The sequence below is a fragment of the Megascapheus bottae genome, chromosome 1 (assembly GCF_031878675.1).
Source record: "Megascapheus bottae isolate mThoBot1 chromosome 1, mThoBot2.hap1, whole genome shotgun sequence".
NCBI lineage: Eukaryota > Metazoa > Chordata > Mammalia > Rodentia > Geomyidae > Megascapheus > Megascapheus bottae.
Genome location: NC_143509.1, coordinates 30,647,094 through 30,668,218, shown reverse-complemented (window position 1 = coordinate 30,668,218; position 21,125 = coordinate 30,647,094). Strand labels below are relative to the sequence as shown.

At 54.1% G+C, this 21,125-nt stretch overlaps 2 protein-coding genes across 4 annotated transcripts; both read right to left on the bottom strand.

Moving 5' to 3' along the window:
• Positions 1-449: 449 nt before the first annotated feature.
• Positions 450-2,079, bottom strand: Ctxn1 (cortexin 1). Of its 2 annotated transcripts, XM_090341663.1 has the most exons (3): positions 1,896-2,079; positions 1,229-1,498; positions 450-791 (listed from the first exon to the last, which is right to left on the bottom strand). In XM_090341663.1, exons 2-3 carry the CDS (start codon positions 1,471-1,473, stop codon positions 512-514), a joined length of 525 nt encoding a protein of 174 aa, XP_090197789.1. In that variant the 5' UTR covers positions 1,474-1,498; positions 1,896-2,079; the 3' UTR covers positions 450-511. The 2 variants fall into 2 exon arrangements, with proteins under 2 accessions (XP_090197789.1, XP_090197795.1); XM_090341669.1 differs by lacking the exon at positions 450-791 and having other exon boundaries at positions 1,225-1,498.
• Positions 2,080-2,608: 529 nt separating this feature from the next.
• On the bottom strand, positions 2,609-16,888 carry Timm44 (translocase of inner mitochondrial membrane 44). Of its 2 annotated transcripts, XM_090341661.1 has the most exons (13): positions 16,812-16,888; positions 13,839-13,934; positions 10,831-11,001; positions 9,672-9,752; positions 9,118-9,267; positions 8,892-9,031; positions 8,586-8,671; positions 7,973-8,065; positions 7,756-7,880; positions 6,686-6,736; positions 4,538-4,627; positions 3,294-3,404; positions 2,609-3,115 (listed from the first exon to the last, which is right to left on the bottom strand). In XM_090341661.1, exons 1-13 carry the CDS (start codon positions 16,860-16,862, stop codon positions 2,996-2,998), a joined length of 1,365 nt encoding a protein of 454 aa, XP_090197787.1. In that variant the 5' UTR covers positions 16,863-16,888; the 3' UTR covers positions 2,609-2,995. The 2 variants fall into 2 exon arrangements, with proteins under 2 accessions (XP_090197787.1, XP_090197788.1); XM_090341662.1 differs by lacking the exon at positions 3,294-3,404.
• Positions 16,889-21,125: the final 4,237 nt, after the last annotated feature.

Here is a 21,125-nt window from a genome sequence, read left to right as displayed (position 1 = left end):
GCTAACTCAGAGCTCACACCCCACCGGCCCGGTTCCAAGCTGCTCCTTGCTGAGGGAGGCAGGAAGGATGGGGCTCAGGAATTGGGGGCAGCAGGAACTTGGAGGCAACCTGCAGGGCAAGTCTGAGGGCAACCCTCCCCTCACCCCCCAGTTCTCCTCACAGAAGGGGAAGGGTGTGTGGGGGGAGAACTGCTTTAGGGGGAATAGATTACAGGTTATATACATCAAAGCTAGTTAAAGGCATGTGCAGATTGAGTGTCCTTTGCAGGATTGCAAAATCCAGACCAGAGTTCCACTTGGGGTTGAACTGAACCCGACTCCTGGCTAAGGGTGAGTGGCTGCAGCTGCAGGACCTCACTTCCCTGGTGTGTAGAGTGGGGGTACTGACACCCTGTCTGGCTCGTCTCACCATCTTGAAGAGCGAACAGGCTAAAACAGGAGGCGCTAACTCAGCACACTGCTTGGCATGCAGTAAGCGCTCAATACCAGCTTTTATTATCATCTTTGTTGCTCAGAGGCAGGGAGGGGTGAAAAGACACAGAAGGAATGTGTGGGGTGTGGCATGAAGGGCAGGGAGAGGTGGCAGAAGGGCAGATGGGGTTGTGCAGGTGGGCAAGAGAGAGGGACTCTGGCCTGTGCTGGGGACTGGGCTGGGCTGGGGGCTGGGGGTAGGAGAGAGTCCAACCCACGCTCTTCCTCTGCGGAAAGCGCCATGCATCCAGGACTCAGCAACCACGGTGGGCCTTCGGGTGTCTTCAGGATTGCTGGGCATTACTAGTTTGCGGTGTTCACTAGGCAAGGTTGGAGAGAGCCTGTCCTCAGGGCCGGAATTCAAGGGAGGATCCTCAACTCCCAGTCGTGACGGAGATAGGGATGGGAGTGGGAATGGGGTTGGGGGAGAAGAGGGTTCTCACTCCCAGGAGAGGGCATTTCTGGCGGGATTCAGGGGATTAGCTGGTTGGGTCAGGATGCTGGGAAGAAGGGCAGATAAAAGGCACCAGGTGGGGGCTTCTGTCCCGACCAGGAGGGGGGTGGGTGGGCGGGGCCTAAGGGGGAGGAGCTAGACCTGTCCTAACACCTCCTTTCCTCCCTCCTTCCCCGGGGGTGGGGGGGTGGGGGGGCTGGGGCTCTGAGCGGGATCCTGAGCACACTCCAGGCTGGTGGCGTCCCCAGCGGGCCGGCCCTCCTTGGGGGTCTCCGGGGAGGGGCTGGGGAGCCGGCCCCTCACACCAACGCGTAGTCGAACTGCCCACGCTCGAGCGCCTCCTTGTGGTCAGTCCAGGACGACGCGGGCATGCGGCTGTAGGGGTCGAGCAGGATGCGCACGCAGCGCACCATCAGCAGCACCAGCACCACGAGCAGGCACAGCACGAAGGCGAACACCGTGCGCTGCTCCGCGTCCAGGCCCGCGCCCACCGGGGGCCCCGTCGACGGCGGCAGCGGCTCTGGGGACAGCGTCCACGTCGCGCTCATGGCTCACATCGCCGCGTGCCCTGACCTGAGGAGCGGCGGGGCCCGCCCGTGGCGCGGGGATGAGGCTGCGCCCTCCCGCACCTCCGCGTGGCCCCTTCCAACCACAGGCTCCCCTTCTCTACCCTCCCCGCCCGGCCCGCTCGGCCCCGGGCTACGCCCAAGCTCAACCCGAGGGCTTCCCCACCTCCGCCACGCGGGGACCCAACTCCGACCGAGCGCGCAGGTGGACGCGGAGCGCAGACGGGGAGCCCGACCGCCCGACCGCCCCAGCTCGCGCACAACAGGTGCCAGCGCGCGGCCCGAGACCCGGACAGCGCGGCGGGGACGAGGCTCCCTCCGCCCCATCGCTCCCTTTGTTCTCGGCGGCCCGGAGACCCCCCTCCCCCACCGCACCCCTGCCCCCGCCTCGGCGCGCCCCTCACCCTGGCCTTCACCCGGACGGGGACAGGCGACCCGGCGGCAGCACTCTCTCCCGGGACCCGCGCAGGTTCTTCTTTCGGCCTCTCTCTGGTGGCGGTGGCAGCAGCCGCCCCAGCTCAGCCCACCCCACCCGCCCCTGGAGCGGCGGAGACCGAGGCAGGCGAGCCGCGCGCCAGCCGGGCCGCCGCGGCTGTTCCCATGGAGACAGGGGCGGGGCCGCCGCGGGGGCGGGGCCAGTGGGCGGAGGCTGCGCAGGGAGCGGCGCTTTGGCTGGAGACCACGCAGGGGTCTACAGGGGGCTCGGGCTGGTGGGGCCCGTGAAGTCACCCCTGGGTCCAAGAGCCTCACGAGCACCCAGGGTCTCTGTTGGGGCGTTGGCAGACTCCAGCCCCACCCAAAGGCACCTCGGACACTCCTGGTCTCACCTTAGACTCCGTTTAGGGGGTCCTACTGGCCCCCCACATCATTCATGGGTGTTTTAAGCCGCCTTTAGATCCCAGGGGACCAAACATAGCCAAGGCCCAGTCAGATTCCGTGTGTGCGTGAATTCTCCCGTTTTTATGCCACCCAGAAACCGGAAGCCTGGCCAGGCCAGGTGACCCCTGCAGACTGCAGTTCGTTTCTTCATTGACCTTGACGGCCTCCAAAGGCCAGCTGCGAGGCAGAGCTTTGTCCCAGCCCCCCTGTCCAGACATATACTTCAGACCACACACGCTGCTTTTCTGCACTTTGGTGTTTTATTACTTCCAAATCTCAGGCGTGTGTACAGGAAGTAAGAGCACTGATAAAATAAAAAATGGACCTAAAATGGCCTGGCTGGTGTGGCCAGTGACCACTTGGAGCAGCTGATGGAGCTCCACCATCTGGAGTCCCTGGGCTGGAGGTCTCTTGGCACTGTGGCTGGCCTGGCCCTGGTGACCAGCCACCAGCAGCCATGTGGCACAGTGGAGAGTGTCTCCCTGCTAGCCATCCTCAGCAGCCTGCTGCTCCTTCGTTGTCCAGCTGGTTTTGCAGCTGCCCTGGCAGAGCCCAGCCTCGTCCATCCCCAAAGGTCTATAGCTGTGTGGTGCTCTGCCATCTGATGATCCAGTCCCACGTGTGCTCAGAGGATCTGCTCCGTGCTGGAGGCTGAGATGTCCAGGAGGCGCCAGGCAGCATAGGGGTTGAGCTCATCCTGGTCCCGGCAGAGAGCCCACACATAGAGCATGCGCAGTACCTTGTCCTGCAGAACAGGCAGTGTGAGTGGCTGGGGCCCAAGAAGAGGGGACACTGAAGAAGGCATAGGAGACCAGGAAGGTTTCCTGGGCACAGGTTGGAGGGGCCTCTGACCTCTCCAGGCCACAGGCAGTGCCTTAGGTGAGAAAGGTGTCCCCACTCCAATCCCCAGCCTCACCACTCACCGGGTCCCCCTCAACCACCTCGCCTTTGGGGTTCTTGATCACCATCACCAGCTGGGCCTGGAAGGTGATGATCAGCACAGGGCCCTGCTCCATCATCTTGCCCATGGCCAACTGCAGGAGGGGAAGGGAAGAGGGCAGTGCCCCCTGCACATCTGTCCATGCCTTCCCTCTTGCTGGGAGGCCCGGGCATTCGGTCCTGCTGAGGACACCAATGCCCTTCCCCCTGGGCCCTGCACTCACAACAGGGCAGCCTACTTCCAGAGGCTGGGGGGCGGGGGGTAGGTTCCTCCACAGACCCAGGCCCTCAGTTGTGGGAAGACTGGGCTGCATAAAGATCATGGGGTGAAAGGGCAAGGCACCAGCTCTGCTGTGCCTACAGCTTTCCACAGAAGATCAAGAGGGGTTCAGGGTACAGCTGCCTGTTGGATGTCCACAACAAGCCCCTGCCCTTTGGATACAGGGGTATCACCGCCCACGGGACTCAGCAGCCTGAGGCTTGGGCAATGCCCACCAACTGGGCCTAGGATGGAGCCGTACCTGGTAAACCTATTGAAAGTGTCTCCACTGTGCCTTCAACTTACGGAGCATCGGAGCTAAGCTGACCTCAAATATGCTCAAAACATGTCCACTGGCCTAAAGTTAGGTAAGACCATCTAACACCGTCTACACAATAGGCTTTCACACTGAGGCCCAGACTGGCCTCTACCTCTCTGTCCTTCCTCAGCCTTTCCAGTGCTGAGATTATAGATGTGCACCACCACGCCCAGCTTATTCCATAAAACGGTGAACCAAAATTCAAAAAACTTAAGGTCTCAACTATGTATTGCATTTGGTGTCACTTAGTTGTATGTATGTATGTATGTGTATGTATGTATATAGGCAAATAACTATTAACCTGCAGATAGCCCAATTAACAACCACAGGGATATGTCAGCCCTGGAGCAAGTAAATGCTGCTGAGCCAGATGTCGGTGGCTCACCCCTGTCATCCTAGCTACTCAGGAGGCTGAGATGTGAGGATTGCAGCTCAAAGCCAGTACGGGCAGGAAAAGTCCAGGAGACTCACTTCCAATGAACCACCAGAAAACTGGAAGTGGCGCTGTGGCTCAAAGTGGTAGCCTTGAGCAAAAAAAAAAAAATCCCAGAAATAGTGTCCCTCCAGGCTGAGCCAGGCCCACAATTGACCAAAAGGGCGGGGAGAGAAGGAATGCTGGGCCCACCCTGGGGTCACCCGGAGTCACTCACGTCCACATTGTCGATGTCCAGGATATGGGAGTGGAACTGAAGGCCCATGGCCTTGGCCTGTTGGATCGGGTGGGCCAGCTGGCTGTAGGTCTGCAACAAGAGGCCAGAATCCCTGTAGAAGGCCACCAAGGGCAAGTCCCTGCCCCAACTCTACCTGAGCCGATGCCCATACGGCCCAGCACCCAGTGTGTACACCAGCTGATGCCGGGAGCAGCTGTGCCAGGAGCCCGGGTCCAAGTGGGAGGCAGGTGCTGCCCCCGCTGGCTGGCAGTGCAGGCTTGTCTCCCATTATGGAAAGAGCAGGACTCTCAAATGAAAGCATTAGTCAGCCAAGCGGGGAGTTCTGAACAGGATCCAGCATACACGCCGAGCGGAGGGGGAGCGGAGGGGCAGCGGAGGGGCGGAGAGCCTCCACATCCCATTTCCACCTCATTTGGCTGACGCTGACGCTGGCTGGGATGAAGTGGTTTTTTTTCTAGGATTTGTCCTACACCTGTGGGATGCTCTGGGGCAGTCCCACAGCCCTGCCCCGCGTGCAGCATGTCCTGCTCCAGGGTCCAATGCTATTTGGTGGGTCTCTTACTAAATTTAGATGCCTTTAAAAAACACCTCGGCAGGGCTGGGAGTGTGGCCTAGTGTAGAGCTCTTGCCTAGCATGCATGAAGCCCTGGGTTGGATTCCTCAGTTCTACATACACAGAAAAAGCCAGAAGTAGAGCTGTACCTCACGTGGAAGAGTGCTAGCTTTGAGCAAACTCAGAGACAGGCCCTGAGTTCAAGCCTCAGGACTGGGAGAAAAGAGAAAACAAAACAAAAACAAAAACAAACCAAAACACCTCAGCAGCTGTACTTCAGCTTTCTGTACCAGCCACTCTCTGACAGACACCAGCCCAGGCTTCATGGTAGCAAAGTAAAAAAAAAAACCAACCAAAACAAAAAACAACAACAAAAAAACACCCTCACAAATGCCTAATGCCTGCTGGATTAGTCACCATGCAGGGGAGTGTTTCAAAAAGAAAATCTGACAGAATCTTCTCCTCTGCTCTTTGCAAGTTGTTTGTGAGCTGGGTGCAGAATAGAATGAGCCAAAAAAGTCTCTGGATGGCTTCCTGGGAAGAGCAGGGAGGAGAGAAGACAGCGTTGCGAGGCCTGTGAGGGAGGCAGCGGGGTGAGCTGAGGTGGCCGGAGCAGACAGGAGGCTGCCAGGAGCCAGACGGGCGCAGACAGGGTGTGCTCCTGGGGCACCAGGCCTCCCTTGCACCGTGGATCTGGTGACAGCCCTGGACCCTGAGCCCTGACTCCGGGAAGCCGCTGGCCCTGTCAGGACACACAGCTCCTCCCCAGGCGGGAAGTCTACGCACACTGTTTGGATCTGGGTTTCGGGATCTTGCGAGAACAGCTAATGGATGTGCTGAGCATGTCTCGCTCTGCCTGCCTTCAGTCTCCTTGTGACCCCTGGGGATGGGCCAGAGGACGAGTGCCTGGTGAGGAGAGGAAGGACCATCAGGGAGGCCATGCACAAGCAAGACCCAGGGCCAAGGCAGCATCTGCATTCACCGGCTTTTTCCATCCTCCCTGTGCCTCAAACAGGTCGCTCTGGAACCCCACCTTACCTTATGGCTTGGATGGCCATTCAGGGACTCTCCCTAACCACGATCAGTTTAACATGAGGTGCCAGGAAAACTGGAAGATTTGTGCCCACCAAATGGAAAAGGGATCAATTCATTTCCTCTTCTTTTTGTAAGGTACTGAGATTCAGGGCTCTGTACTTGCTAACCAGGCCATCTATCACATGAGCCTTTCTTGTTTTAGTTATTTTTTTCCAATAGGGTCTTACAATGTTGCCGGAGCTGGTAACACAGCTGACTGACAGGCATGTGCCACACTGGCATGTGATTTCTGATAGGCTGGAAGCAGGGGTGCTAGTACTGAGGAAGTGTCAGGCTGGTCCAGGACTGAGCCCATCACAAACATCCCCTCTTTCCACCAGAGACAGGCCTGTCCTGCCTTCCTGGTTTTGGCACCGCTGTGGGAACCAGGGCCCTATGTTTGCCAGATACATTCGCTGCACGGAGCCTGGCCACACCCCCAGCCCTGCTGTGATTTTTTTTTGTGTGTGTGAAAGAGATAGGAAAAAGCCAAGACTCACAGCTTCATAGCACCAGTCTTTGAGAATGTCAAGCTCTCCAGAAATCATCGCCTAAAAAGGGAAAGGGAAAAAATAAGCACAAGATGGCGAGTGGGTTTCTAAGGCAGAATTCTTGAGAATGTTGAGGAAAGCTTTCCTGAAGACCCCTGGACCCCAGGCCTGCAAGTAAGGCTCCACCCAGCCAGCCCTCCTCAGGGTCCTGAAGGTGTGTTCATGGGGCTCTGGCCTTCTGCATACAGACAGGAAAGGAGGGGAGACTGCAGGGGAGCCCCACGATGGATCCCCGAGGGCCTGTGGAAAGAAGGTGGCTGTGTGTCCAGCCTCAGACTGCAATGAGACTGGCAAGTCATGCCTGCCACTGGGACAGGATGTCTTGTAAGCAGTGGAGATGGCTGGAGGGAAAGCAGGCTGCCCAGGCGGCTCTGGTTGGGGACATACCCAGGGAACCTGGAGTCCGGGCTGGATCCATGGAGGATAAGGGAGGTGCTGGAGAGAAGGGCAGGGAGAAGCCAGGAGCATGTGGGGAGAACTAGAGCCAACGGAGTGGGGAACAACACACCAGGAGGAGCCGCCCTGCTCCAGATGATGCCTGTTTCTCTACACCCCCACACCAGGTGAGAAAGGACTGGAGGCATTGGCGGACGAGACCACAGAGACATGGCAGGTATAAGGTAGGAGGAAGGCAGGGGGTGGGGGAGCACTGCCTAGAATCATGCCACATCCTGGGGGGGGGGTCCCGAGAGGCAGAGATGAGTACTCACTCATCTCTCACCTCGGGGTAGAAAAACAGTCACACCCCATGGGTAGAGCAAGACATTGCCACTATCTCTGAAGCCAATACACAGTCCTCAGGCAAGGACCAGTGCCCTGTACTATCACGGGTAGAGCATGGTCAGGTCTCTAAAGCCTGGGAAAGGAAAGGGGCGTAGCCCATGGGAAGCTGAAGTCAGGTAGGAGCCCCGAGCTGTGTATCAGCTCAGAAAACAGCCCCAACAGCTAACTGCCCAGGGTAACTCCAGGCTTGGTCCCAGGTAGTATAGGTTGGGGTCCCACCAGATCTCCCCACAAACCTCCAGGATGTTGGGGATGATGTCATTCTCACACTGGCGCAAAAAGCGGTCCTTGTCAAAGGTTGGGTCCACCCGCAGGATCTCAGTGAGCACCTCTGACATTTCCGTCTTTGAGAACAGGCCCCCTGTGGGGAGCAGGGCCCTGGTGAGTCCAGGGCCTGGAGTCCCTTCTTGCTGTCAGTGGAGTGGGCAGGAGGCCTGAGGGCTGTGCACTTACCCAGAACGTCCGTGACCTTGTCTGTCAGGGCCCGAGATGCCCGGATGAGCACGTTGTCACTCTCATCATATTTCATCTTCATCTCAAAAAACCCTACAGGGGACAAGGGCGGGCACTAGAGAGGGGCCCTTTGGGAGGAGGCCCGACTCCAGGGCTTCCAGGTAATCTCGGAGACTGCGTCCTCATCTGCATGGGCACTGCTACCTGGCCACCTACTTAGTGAGCCATAGAGACCCTCAGGAGGGGTTCAAGGGGCTGTACAAATCAGGGAGTGCCGCCCCCACTGGCTGGCGCTTCCACTACCAAGGAAACATAGGCCTCTAGTGGGTCTCACTCACAAGGGACAAGGGCACGCACTTGGTGGCTTCCATATCAGTCCCTGGGAAACCAATGCCACATTGTGGGCCTGGCAGGACATACCTGCCATAGGGCTTGGGCTAGTCATGGCTCATAGGAGCTGACTGTTCATAAGGGAACTGCCACTTAGCATTGCAGGGACAGAATCTACAATCACATACTCAGACAGCTGGCCCTGAGTGGGTGAGAGGTCATGTTAGGGGCTCTGTCTGGTGTCTGCCACCCCCCGCCAGGGAGCCACAGCAGAGCCACTCACGGTTGAACACCACGTTGTTGTCTTTGAAGTCCTTCCACTGCTGGTACCATTTGGAGTCCTTGTGCAGCACAACCCCCAGGGCCTCCCTGGGGAAGCAACAGATAGCTGCATGAGCCTGGCACCTCCCGTCTCCATGGAGACAGCCGGGGAAGCACCCCAGCCAGGCCCAGGGGCTCCCCTCCTGCCTTTCCCTTGCCCTCACCTCACCTTGGTCTTGACTAAAGGGATCCAGGAGCCCCAAGCAAGGAAATAGATGCCAGCAGCGTGCTAGGGTACCAAGGAGGTGTTGGGGTTGTGGGGACTTACTCATTGGGCTCGAACACTTTCTCTTCCTTAAACTTCTCTCCTGCAAACTCAGTCCTCTTCCTGAGGCGCTCTGGCCTGCGGTAGGGACCGGTCTGTCCTAGCACAGTCTCATCAATCTCCTTCTTCACAGACTCTACCCCCTGCCAGGAGAGCCATTTGCAAAGTAGATGCCAACCCAGGCAGGCCCTGCTCCTGCCCCCTTCCCCCTGGACCAGGCTCAGCTCACCTGGGAGAGGGCTTTGAAGGCAGCGCTCCTGCCCAGCTTCTCCCCGCCCTTGGACATGGTCTCGGCCGACTGCTTGGCTGTTCTGGCGGCTTCTTCCACACCCTCCCTGATCCTCCGGCCCAGGTCGCTCTTAGTCACTTCATCAAGACTCTACTAAGACAGACGCAGAGGGGGCGCTCGCACAGAGTCCCTTGGGGACAGCGCGTTCAGTTTCTGGAGGCTGCACCCCAGGGCTTGGACCAAGCGACTCTGGGTGCAATGGCCCCCTTGTCAGGTCAGGGACCTCAGGAACCGCCCAGGGATTGGGAGTCCCACATGGAGGGGTGCCCAGCATTGGGCTTCAGGCCTGCCCATAGCCCTGCTGCCTCCCGCTGCCACTCCCCCGTCACTGGCCTGCAAGTATAACCACGCAGCAGTGTACACCTCAACTCTGAGGCTTCCTGGAGGCACCCACGGCCTCTACCCACAGGCCTTGCTCCCCAAGTCAGCCTGGGCGCCCCACCCTGCGGCGGGAATGGCGACCCCAGAGGACGGCAAGCCAGATCTGCCATTACCTCCTTCACCGTCCCTGTCAGCTCCCCCAGCTTCTTCCGTATCGCCTCACTGGTGCGCACGGTCTCAGACTCGATGGTTTTCTAGGGTGAAGTAACAGCCATCACCAAGGGGCCTGCAAGCATTTTCTCAGCAGCCTGAGCTCCTCACTCCTGTACCACCCACCCCCACAGCTCTCTCGGCCCAAGATCTGGACTTTGGTCCCAGCAACCACTTGCCAAGCACGGGTCAGGCCTAGGCCTTTCCCCTCAGCTGGTCCTGACATCAGTCCGCACTGTGTCTACCACATGCCCTCCCTGCCTGCCTCCCAGCTTCCTGCTGCTCCGTTTCGAGTCCCCCCACCCTTGCTCTGCTCCCAAATAGCCCCTTCCTGAATGACAGGGAGACACTCATTCAGCAGGTGGAACCCACAAAACGAGTGTCACCCAAGTGAGTAGTTCGGGTCCTTAGAGGGAAAGGCCTTGCCCAGGCCTGCTTGGGGTCAATGGACCAAAGTGCTGAGGGCTTGGAGCAGGTGTGCACCCAGGCACACTTGCCACTCGCCTGTTGGCAACCAGGAGACTGTAACTCCCTGCCAGCACTTCTGTGGAGTAAAAAAGCTTGGCAGCTGTTCAGAAGAGACAGTGGTAGTAATTAATACAGACACTGGCTGTGTGACCGACCCAGTTTCTACCACTGTGGCCAGGCATGGTGTGGCTCAAGCCTGAGTGTTGTGGGTTCTCTGCTGCAGGTCACAAGAGATGCTTGCACATGTCTCACAGCTCCCACAGAAGTGACACTGCTGGTCTGTGGCCACACCTTTTTCTTTCATTGGCAGTGCTGGGGATGGAAGCCTGGGTCTCTTGGCATCCTATACACGCGCTTTATCCCTGAGCTCTGCCCCCAGCTCTCCCTACTCTGAGCAGCTGAGGGGCCTGGGTGGCCTCACCCATGCCCTGGCTCCACAGCTCAATGATCCCACCTGTGCACTGACCTCACCTCCCTGGCTCCTCCCATCTCTCCCATCTGTACAGTGATCCCACCTCCTTGGCTCCTCCCCCTCATCTGTGCTGTGATCCCATACTCCCTCCCTGGCTCTTCCTCCTCCATACAGACTGTGGGCCTGGCCTGGCAGCTCAACGCTGGGAACAAGTGTGTGGTGCAAGGGTGAGCAGGACTCACGTATTTCCTTCTGGCCTCCTGCAGTGCATCAGACTCTTCCAGCTTCTTGGCCTCATCTCGGAACTTCTTTATACTTTCTTTCATCTCTTTGTTTTTAGCTAACTCTTGTTTGATGTTATCTAGTAAGCCCGACAAAAAACCTTTTCTGTTTCCAGAGGAATATGATTTGGACTAGAAAGAACGTGAAAGAGAAAGTGTTAAAGAAGAGACTAGACGAACCTATGTCTGGTGGCTAGCATGGGCCTACGAGGGTCTTAAGGCTTTCTCCTTTCTGCTGATACAGGTTTCATAGTAAACAGCTATTTATTTTATTAGTTATATGTAGTGGTTCAGAGCCTGAAATCTGAAGATGGTGGTTCAAAGGCAGCCTGGGCAGGAAAGCCCATAAGGAATCTTTCTTTTCTCCAATTAACCACCCAAAACCTTGAAGTAGAGCTATGGCTCAAGTGGTAGTGTGCCAGCTTTGATCGAAAAGCTAAGAGACTGAAATGCTAAGCCCCGAGTTCAAACCCCAGAACCAGCATGTGTGTGTGAGTCTGTGTGTGAGCGTGTGTATACACACACAACAACAATGGTAACAATAATAGAGCCATGGCTGAAGTGGTAGAACACTCGTTCAGCGTGAGGCCAGTCCTGGGCTACGGGATAAAACATACAGGAGGATGTGCATCCTAGGCACAGATTGCCTCACTGTGTACAGGAAATGTGTGTATCCAGGCCGGGAGTGTAGCCTGGTGGTAGTGTTTGCCTAACATGCAGGAAGATCTGGGTTCAATTCCTTGGTTACCACATAAACAGAAAAAGCCGGAAATGATGCTGTGGCTCAAGTAGTAGAGTGCTATCCTTGAGAAAGCTCAAGGACAGTGTCCAGGCCCTGAGTTCAAGCCCCAGGAGTGGCAAAAACAAACAAACAAACAAACAAAAAACCCAGAACAAAACAACAACAAAAAACATTGTATAAATACTGAATTGTACACTGTACCCCTAAACACACACAATGATGTCTCAACTAAAAGTAACAAGTACATTAGCTGAGTGTAGCTGTACATAACTATAACCCAACACTTGGGAGGTTAAGGTAGGAAGAAAAATTCAAGGCCAGCCTATTCTACAAAAAACCTCCTATGGCTGGGGTGTAGCACAGTGGTGGAGTGCTTGCCTAACATGTAGATGCCACTGTGCTAGTTCAATCCCCAACCCAGAAACAACATAGGCTTTAGGGTGAGATCGAGCTGGATTTAAATGTCTACTGTGATCTATGTGGGAGTAGTGGACTGAAAAGAAGAAAGACATACAATTTAGGGAAGAAGCAAGAGTCACCTCACAGGAAGAGGCCATGTACAGCTGACACGTGACATGCGCTGGGCATGACCCTAAGGAGGGCTGGCCAGGGCTCCTGCCAGTGGCCTGCTCACATCCTATCCCTTCTCCAGGAGCTGCCCAAGTCCTAAGACAATCAAGGATTCCATCACCTTCCACCAGCACTCCCACACTTGGACTGCAAACTCTGGGGGATAGCAGAGGCTAGACAACTAAGGGGAAGGGTCTGTCCACACCCAGGACCAACCCAAGACAGGAAGGGAGGTAAATAAGTGCCTTCAAGAAAGGAGCTGAAGCTGGGTGCGGTGGCTCAAGCCTGTAATTCTAGCTACTTAGTGTTAGGTCCGCCTGGAAGAAATGACTTCTTCCCTTGGCTCTCTCCCCCTGCACCCTGGAAATCCCTGCCCAGCACCTGTAACCTTGGCAACTGGCATGCCTGGGGGCAGTGGGAGGTCCCCACTGAGGCATTTCCCCATCCTCTGAGATCACATCCACTTCCGCTGTGTCTATTCCCCCTATATAATCTCTCACTTCCCGCCCTAAGCCCTCTTGCTCGCCCGACTCCATCTTGGGTGGCAGGAGTCTGCTCTATCCTCACGCAATAAACCCTCTTCTCCTGAACTGCATGGAGTTTCCTTTCGGCAGACCTTATACTTAGGAGGCTGAGATCGGAGGACCGTGATTCAAAGCCAGCCTGTGCACTAAAGAACGTGAGACTCATATTCCTAATTAACCACTAGAAAACCAGAAGTGGTGCTGAGGCTCCAGGGCTCTGTAGGGCAGTAGCCTTGAGCTGAAGAGCTCAGGGATAGTGCCCAGGCCCAGAGTTCAAGCCTCATGACCGGCAAAAAAAAAAAAGGAGCTGAAATTGGGGACCAGTGGCTCATGCCTGGAATCTTGGCTACTTAAGAGCTGAGATCTGAGAATCACAGTTGGATGCCAGCCTAGGCAGAAATGTCCCTATGAGGGGCCGGGAGTTTGGCCTAGTGGTTGAGTGCTTGCCCAGCATGCACGAAGACCCGGGTTCGATTCCTTGGTACCACATACATAGAAAAAAAGCCAGAAGTGGTGCTGAGGCTCAAGTGGTAGAGCTCTAGCCTTGAGAAAGTCCAAGGACAGTGCTCAGGCCCTGAGCTCAAGCCCAAGACTGGCAAAAAAAAAAAAAAAAAAAAAAATGTCCCTGTGAGACTCCTACCTCCAATTCACCTAACAAATGGGAAGCAGAGCTCAAGTGGTAGAGTGCTAGCCTCAGTTCAAGCCCAACAACCAGCAAAAAAAAAAGGAAGAGAGGCTGCAGGTGGGTCCAGAACACAGGTTTGGGGCTTCCCATCTCAGCCATAAGACATCATCAGAAACGCTGGTGAACAGAACTCAGAATGATGGAATCACTCCCTTCCAATATCTAAAGGGCTCTCAGAAAAGGGCCTCCATGCTTGTCAGTGGTCCATAGACAAAAGCCTCAAGGAGGAGGAGACTCAGTACATGGCTGTCACTTGCAGCCATCAGAGCCCACCAGATGTTCTGCCTTATGAGCTAGCAGCATCCCACTGCATTAAACTGATCTGGACTGTGGCCAGAGGCCTCTGGAGCCACTTCCATAGAGCCTCCCCACACCCCTGCAACAAGGTGGACTTCTCAAACCCACTCCCCTTCCCCATGCTTGCCGTCTGGCACCCCAGGTCACTCACCAATAGCAGTTCTCCACCTGGCCGGCACACTTGGTAGACTGAAGGATGGGGCAGGCTGTGGCTGGAAGGAAACGGGACTCTGCTGCCCAGGCATCTCTAATTGGTGGGGAGAAGAGAAAGATCCATTGAAGCAATGGGCACAGGGAAGGACAGGGACTACTCAAAAAAGGCAGGAGCCACCTGCCACACATTTGCTGATTTCAATCGCAGGTCTGTTGTGTGCCAGACAATCTGCAATCTTTGTGAAGTCTAAAAGCCAAGGGGAAGGGAATATGTAGCATCTGCACTTCCAGGGTCTATTCTGAAGCCAGGGGAATCAGATGGATCCCAGGAAATTGCAGTCTGCAGGGGAAGGAGGCTAAATGCATCTGCATGACATAACCATGTCTAGAGAGGGCAAGCTAGCGGTAAGCAGTCTTCTATCCCAGACTCCAAAGACTAAAGATCCGGTTATATATATATGCTGTTGTGTATGCGTGCGTGCATGCGTGTGCACAGGTATGCTAGCACTGGGGCTTGAATTCAGAGCTTGAATGCTGTCCCTGAGCTCTTTTCACACAAGGCTAACATATTACCATGTGAACCGTAGCTCCATTTCTGGTTTTCTGGTATACAGTCTTGCCTGCCCAGGCTGGCTTTGAATTGTGATTCTCAGATCTCAGCCTCCTGAGTAGCAGCTATCCCTTAGCTTTTTCACTGGGATCCTCAGGAGTCCAACTCTTGAATAGCTAGAATTACAGGCATAAGCCACCAGTGCCCAAAGCTAGAGACCTGACTTTTAGAGGCAAACCACTAAAACTGTCCCAGTGACAACCTTGTAATAAACTTACAACACCCTGGTCAAGGCGAAAGTTAGGCTTCAAGCAGAGAAATTTAGTGGAGTCCCTTTGGGCAAAGATCCAGCTGGGAATAGCAACATGGCTGAAGTGGTACAATGCTTGCCTAGCCCTAAGTTCAACTTCCAGCATCATATAAAGGCACAGGTAACCTCAAGTAAAAAGCCCTTTCTTCCTTCACTTAAGCTAGTGCTCCCATTCCAGCTTTGTGATAATTAAATGGAGATAATCTCTCAGATTCGTCTGTCTGCCCAGGATGACTCTGAATCCTGATTCTCAAATCTCAGTCTTCTGAGTAGCTAGAATTATATGCGTGAGCCTGGTCTTGAAAGACCCTTTCTTCTTTATTAAACAGTGGACTTTAAACTGTATGTAAAGTTTTCTTCATCTCTGCACCTAGCACCCAGCAAGAAGCCTGGCGTGTTGATATCGACATAATAGAACTGCTCTTCATTTTTCTGGACATCTCTTTTCCCCTGGTCCCCATGTTCCCAGCTCTGAAACCACAGCAATACCCTAAATTGATACAGGCATTCCTACATCTATGGTCACTGGAGGATAATTCTTGGGAAGTGTAAAAGACTGCTTCCTTCTCTCTATGCTGACACCCACAGATCCAGAAACACAAGTTTTCAGAACCATCTGAAGGAGAAGCAGACAGCTATCTAGCCTCAGAGACAAATCTCATTGCAGGATGAAATCTGAAGCTGGTTCTGTCTCAGTCCCAAGTCCAAATCCAAACCCATGTGAGTTCAGGCCCTATATCAAGACTCAAAAGACAAGGAATCCACAGGAAGAAAGGGAAAAAAAAAATCAATCCCAATAAAAAGCCAAATCAATCTCTTTTCCCCTCCTCCCCTCCTTCATTTTTAGTGTCTGTATACTGTCTATCTTCTTAATATTTGGGCTCCAGAACCAGACTGACATGGGCTTTGGACTAGATAGGGGATTGTAGGCTGATTGCTTAATCTTTCTTACTTAATTTGAAGAAATAAGAGTTGACTGGAGCTGGTAGTTCAAGCCTATCATCCTAGCTACTCAGTAGGCTGAGATGTGAAGAACTCAGTTTGAAGCCAGTCCCCGGCAGGAAAGTCCATGAGGCTGACACGCTGACACGCTCCCTCTCCCTGCCCCCTTCTCTCTCTCTGCCAGTCCCAGGCTTGAGCTCAGGGCCTGAGCACTGTTCTTGGGTATTCTCAAGGATAGCACTCCACCACTTGAACCACAGCACCATTTCTGGCTTTGTTATATATGTGGTACCGACAAATCGAACCCAGGTCTTCGTACAAGCTAGGCAAGCACTCTACCAGTAGACCAAATTCCCAGCTCTGCATGCGTCTCTTATCTCCAATTAACCACTAAAAACGCTGAAAGTGGAGCTTTAAATTCAAGTGGTGGAGCATCAGCTTAGAGTGAAAAAAAAGTAAAGGAGAAGCCGCAGGCCGGGTTCAAGGTGCAGGAAAGAAGAAGAGAGGAGAGGGGAGGGGAGGGGAGGGGAAAAAAGGAGAGAAAGAGGGGGTGACGGGAAGGTAGGGGGAGAGGGGGAGGGAGGGAGGGAGGGAGGGAGGGAGGGAGGGAGGAAGGACGGTCAAACAAACAGCAATAAGAAGTACTATTTTCTACGTGCACATGACAGGCTCTGCTTCTGCTCATCCTACTGAACCACGCGTCCTTACTGCTCAGCGGACTCGAGAATGACCTTTCTGCCTTCCAGACTGACAAGGATGAAAGGCGATGCAGGAATGCCCTCGAAGAGGGCGGAGATTGAAACTCGTGAATCTCACGGGGGCTTGGTATTTCCCCCCCCTCCATTTGACGACTTTTTCTGCACGGGGCACCACCTCCCCAGCCACCATTCAACTCCTTCCTTTCTCTGGCTCCTGATCTGAAGCCGAAAGTGACCGACGTCCCTGCCATGTACGGCCCACGGCTGCCGCAGGCCCCCCGAGTGTCCGTCCTGGGCCTCGGGCCTCGCTGCTGGTCCCGGCCTCAACTGACCCAATGACCCCACCCCCGAGCCTCCTGTGGGGCCCACGGAAGGGCCACAGAGCCAAGGGACTGAGGAGGAGGGGACTCCGAGGGCTGCGCGTTCAAAGCCCAGTAAACCCGCCCCGCTCGCCCCGAAACGTCCGCTCACCCGCGGACAGCGGCACCAGCCGGCCCGCAGTGCCGCCGCTGCCGCCGCCATGTTGGAGGAGCCCGTGTGACCTTCCTGCGTCGCGCGCCGATGGCGTCATCCGCCGCGCGGGCCTGGGAAAAGCCAGGACGGGGGCGGGGCCTAGGAGAGAGCACGGCCTCTGATTGGGTAGGACTCCTTAGGTAGCAAGCGAGCGAGGGTTGTAATAGGGGAGAACGCTTAGAAGAGCTCGGCTTCTGATAGGCCCTGGCTTTTGGCAGAGCGGGCCTTCTGATTGGCTGCGGTACTTCTGCGAGATTTGTGGTTGGGTGAGATGACGAAGAGGCGGGGCCTGAGAATGGGAATTCAGTAGCCCGGGTGATTCCGCGACCCAGAGCGTGGTATTCCCGGAGCTCGAGGTGTGGGCACGTGGCTTGACCTACTGCAAGGACGGATTCAGTTGGATTCTGACTGTACTAAACCAAAGCGGGATTGACTCTGGTGGGCTGACAGTGACTGACATTGGTGATTGACAAGTTGATTGGCTCCAAGAAGCCAAACGATCCAGCAATTTGGAAAGAAGCTTGTGTCTTGCCCCCGAGAACCAGGCTCATTTAAGGCCAGTTCTCCATCAATTCAGAGTGCGTAGATACATCTGGCTCCTAAGAGGCCCAACCCAGGCCGGTCCTTTTCAGCTGTTTTTGTATTTGGAGGATGCCGCCATCTAGTGGCGGTCCTTTGCCGTGGCCGTGCAATCTGGGGCTGGGAAAGGGAGGAGGGCTGGTCCTGTGGGTGCTTATGTGTTACCCTTTGTGCTGTTGAAGCTGTGATCTGAGCCTAAGCTCATCCCTTGAAAATGAGGGCGGTTGCATTTAGAGCATTGAAGACAGGAAGAGCAGCCCACTCGTGAGAGCGGCCAGCCCCAGCGATGACAAGGCTTCAGTTAACATGTTGGCCTTGTGCGAAGAGACCATTCTTTTCAACAGAGCTAAGGGATGTACCTGAAAAGTTACTGGACAGCGTGTATTCCCCTGACTTGTAGTCTGTTAAGTGCTTCCCCTCAGGATCTCTTCTTCCAGGATAAAGACATCCGACCTTATGTGAGCTGTGTGGTGTGTGTGTATATGTATGTCCTGGGACTTGAACTCAGGGCTTGGGCAGTCTCTGAGCATTTTTGCCCAAGGCTAGTTCTCTACTCTTGAGCTACAGCTCCACCTCAGGCTTTTTGATGGTTAAGAGCCTCACAGACTTTCCTACCCTAGCTGGCTTTAAATTTGGATCCTCAGTTCTCAGCCTTCTGAGCAGCTAGGATTACAGATGTGAGCTGTAGAGCCCTAAGCCATTTTGAATTCAGACTCCATTTTACTAAAAGACCTGTTTACCAGAAATATAAGTTCCTGGAAAAACCACAGAGTGTCTTAATGTTTTTCCCCGAAACTGTCTCACTAACAACTAGTCACCAGAGCCCCGGACATAAGAGAGTATTGTAAATGTTTTCTTTTTTTCACTCCTTTGTTGTTTAAACAACAAAGCCCATAGTCAATAAGAGTGTGATTTGATTAGCTTAAATGTTAACCAATCATGTAGTAACTCAGCTGGAAATCCCCAAGACCTGACTTTGTATAAAAACCCTACTAACAGGCGGGTCGGGCTCTCAACTCAGACCTGCTGTGCTGTCAGTTGTGAGTCCAGGCTCGAGCTTGCAATAAAGACTCTTGTTCTCTTACACCGGATTTGGCTCATTGGGGGTCTTTGAGGACCCCAAATTTTGGGCACAACGTGAGCCACCAGCATCTGGCTTGTGTGAGATGTCTTTATTCCAGGAGCAGATAAGTGAGTAGTTGGGGTACACAGGTTGTTGCTGAGAGGAAAGTCTAGGCTAGAAGCATAGTTTCTTAGTTATTAGCAAAAAGACACTCAGGAAGAGTAGGATTAATGGGCACCCAGTGGGAGAAGCATCCTTGGAGGAGCCTGAGTGAGACTATCCAATGGATAGAAGATGATCAAGAGGACCTTGGAGAAAGCAGGTGGAATCAACAGGATGGAATGCTGCCGACTTTAGCAAGACACAGACAGACTTGTATCCACTGTCCTTTGCATTTTGCAAGTTAGAAGTCTCTGGGGGAGCTGGGCACAGTGGCTCACGCCTGTAATCCTAGACTGAGATCTGAGGATCGAGGTTCAAAGCCAGCGTAGGCACTAAAAGTCCTTGAGGCTCTTACCTCCAGTTAACCACCAGAAAACTGGAAGTGGCACTGTGGCTCAAGGGGTAAGGTAGTAGCCTTGAGCTGAATTGCTCAGGAACAGTGCTCAGGCCCAGAGTTGAAGTCCCAGGATCAACCCCCCCCCCCCACACACACACCAAAAAAAAAAAAAAGGTCTCTGGGGGAGGAGGGAAGACAGGTGCCTGTGGTGGCTCTCATCAGCTACTCAAGAAGCTGAGAGCCACATGCTGGTGGCTCATCTGTAATCTTAGCTACTCAGGAGACTGAGATCTGAAGATTGTGATTCAAAGCTACCTGGGGCAGAAAAATGTGAAACTCTAAGTAACCACCAGAAAACCAGTAATGAAGCTGTGGCTTGAAGTGACAGACTGCTACCTTTGAACAAAATAGGTCAGGGACAGTACGCAGGCCCCAAGTTCAAGCTCCAGGACTGACCAAAAAAAAAAATAGGGCCGGGAGTTAGGCCTAGTGGTTAAAGTGCTTGCCTAGCATGCACGAAGACCCGGGTTCGATTCCTTGGTACCACATATATAGAAAAAGCTGGAAGTGGTGCTGAGGCTCAAGTGGTAGAGTTCTATCTAGCCTTGAGAAAGTCCAAGGACAGTGCTCAGCCCAGGACTGGCAAAAAAAAAAAAAAAAAAAATAGAGGCTAAAATCCAGATTCTTTTTTTTTTTTGTGGATCATGGGGCTTGAACTCGAACCGGGCACTGTCCCTGAGCTCTTCAGCTCATGGCTAGTGCTCTACCACTTGAGCTACAGCACCACTTCCAGTTTTTTCTGTGTATGTGATACCAAGGAATCATACCATACCTAGGGCTTCGTGCATGCTAGGTAAACACTCTACTACTAGGCTACACCCCCCCCCCCACTATTTTGGTCGGTTGTGGGGCTTGAACTCAGGGCCTGGGTGCAGTCCTAAGCTCTTCAGCTCATTAGTACTCTACCACTTTGAGCCACAGTGCCACTTCTGGTTTTCTGGTGGCTACTTGGAGATAAGAGTCTCACAGACTCTTGTGCCTGGGCTGGCCTGGGCTGGCTTTGAACTGGAATCCTCAGACCTCAGCCTCCTGAGTAGCTAGGATTATAGGTGTGAGCCCTCAGCACTCAGCTAGCTATGAGATTCTTATCTCCAATAAAACACTAAAATGCTAAAGGCTCAAGGGGTAGAGTGGTTGTGAGAGAGCACGGGGCCCTGACTTCAAGCCTCAGTGCCAACACACACACACACACACACACCACCTGCTGGCAGAACAAGTTTCATGTCTGTGCTCTGAAAGATGACTGGCTGGCTTCTTGTGGCAGCTATGTAATAAATTTCTTTTCTCTGCCCTTCACCGTGTCTCTTTATTTGGTGTTTGGGGATAAGTTGCTAGGTCTCAAAGGGAGTTTGGGCCTGGAGCCTAAAAATTCTGGTTTCTGTCATACAAGAAAGGCAATATTGAGCTGGGAACGTGGCTTAGTGGTAGAGGGCTTGCCTAGCACCCATGAAGCCCCAGGTTCCATTCCTTGGTACCAAATACACAGAAAAAGCCAGAAATGGCACTGTGGCTCAAGTGATAGAATGCTAGCCTTGAGCAAAAGCAGCTCGGGGACAGTGCCCAGGCCCTGAGTTTAAACCCCAGAGGTGGCAAAAAAAAAAAGAAGTAGTGAAAGAAAGCAAGATTAGCTGGACACTGGTGCTCACGCCTGTTATCCCAGCGGCTCAGGAGGCTGAGATCAGGTTCAAAGCAGCCTGGGCAGGAAAGTCTGTTGGACTCTTTTTAGCTACCAGAAAACTGCAAGTGGCACTGTGGCTCAAAGTAGTAGAGAGCTGGAAGAGCTCATGGAGAGTGCCCAGGCCCTGAGTCCATGCCCTCCAAGCAAACAAAAAAAGGGCAAGTTTTGTGTTTTGTTATTGAGGCAGGGTTTCAAGCTGGCCTTGAACTTGTGATCTTCTACCTTCAGCTACTTGAGTGTGGTGGTGCTTACAGACATATGTCACGGGGGTGCTGATGACACTGATAGAGAATGTATAGTACAGCAAACCATTTCCCTTTTGGCCAGGAAAGTGAAGAGAAAAGGTTTTCTGTTTTTGAAGGGGCACAATCACCTTTGAGGGCACTCCCAATA

Bases quoted from the DNA above. Each gene is read 5' to 3' on its own strand.
- Ctxn1 (XM_090341663.1), bottom strand. From the start codon at position 1,473: ATGAGCGCGACGTGGACGCTGTCCCCAGAGCCGCTGCCGCCGTCGACG. The intron at 792-1,228 runs GTGAGGGGCCGG...AACCTTGCCTAG, and splicing joins CAGTTCGACTACGCGTTGGT to TGAACACCGCAAACTAGTAA.
- Timm44 (XM_090341661.1), bottom strand. From the start codon at position 16,862: ATGGCGGCGGCAGCGGCGGCACTGCGGGCCGGCTGGTGCCGCTGTCCG. The intron at 9,268-9,671 runs GTAATGGCAGAT...CTGTCTTAGTAG, and splicing joins TGACAGGGACGGTGAAGGAG to AGTCTTGATGAAGTGACTAA. The intron at 3,116-3,293 runs GTGAGTGGTGAG...CCTGTTCTGCAG, and splicing joins AGGTGGTTGAGGGGGACCCG to GACAAGGTACTGCGCATGCT.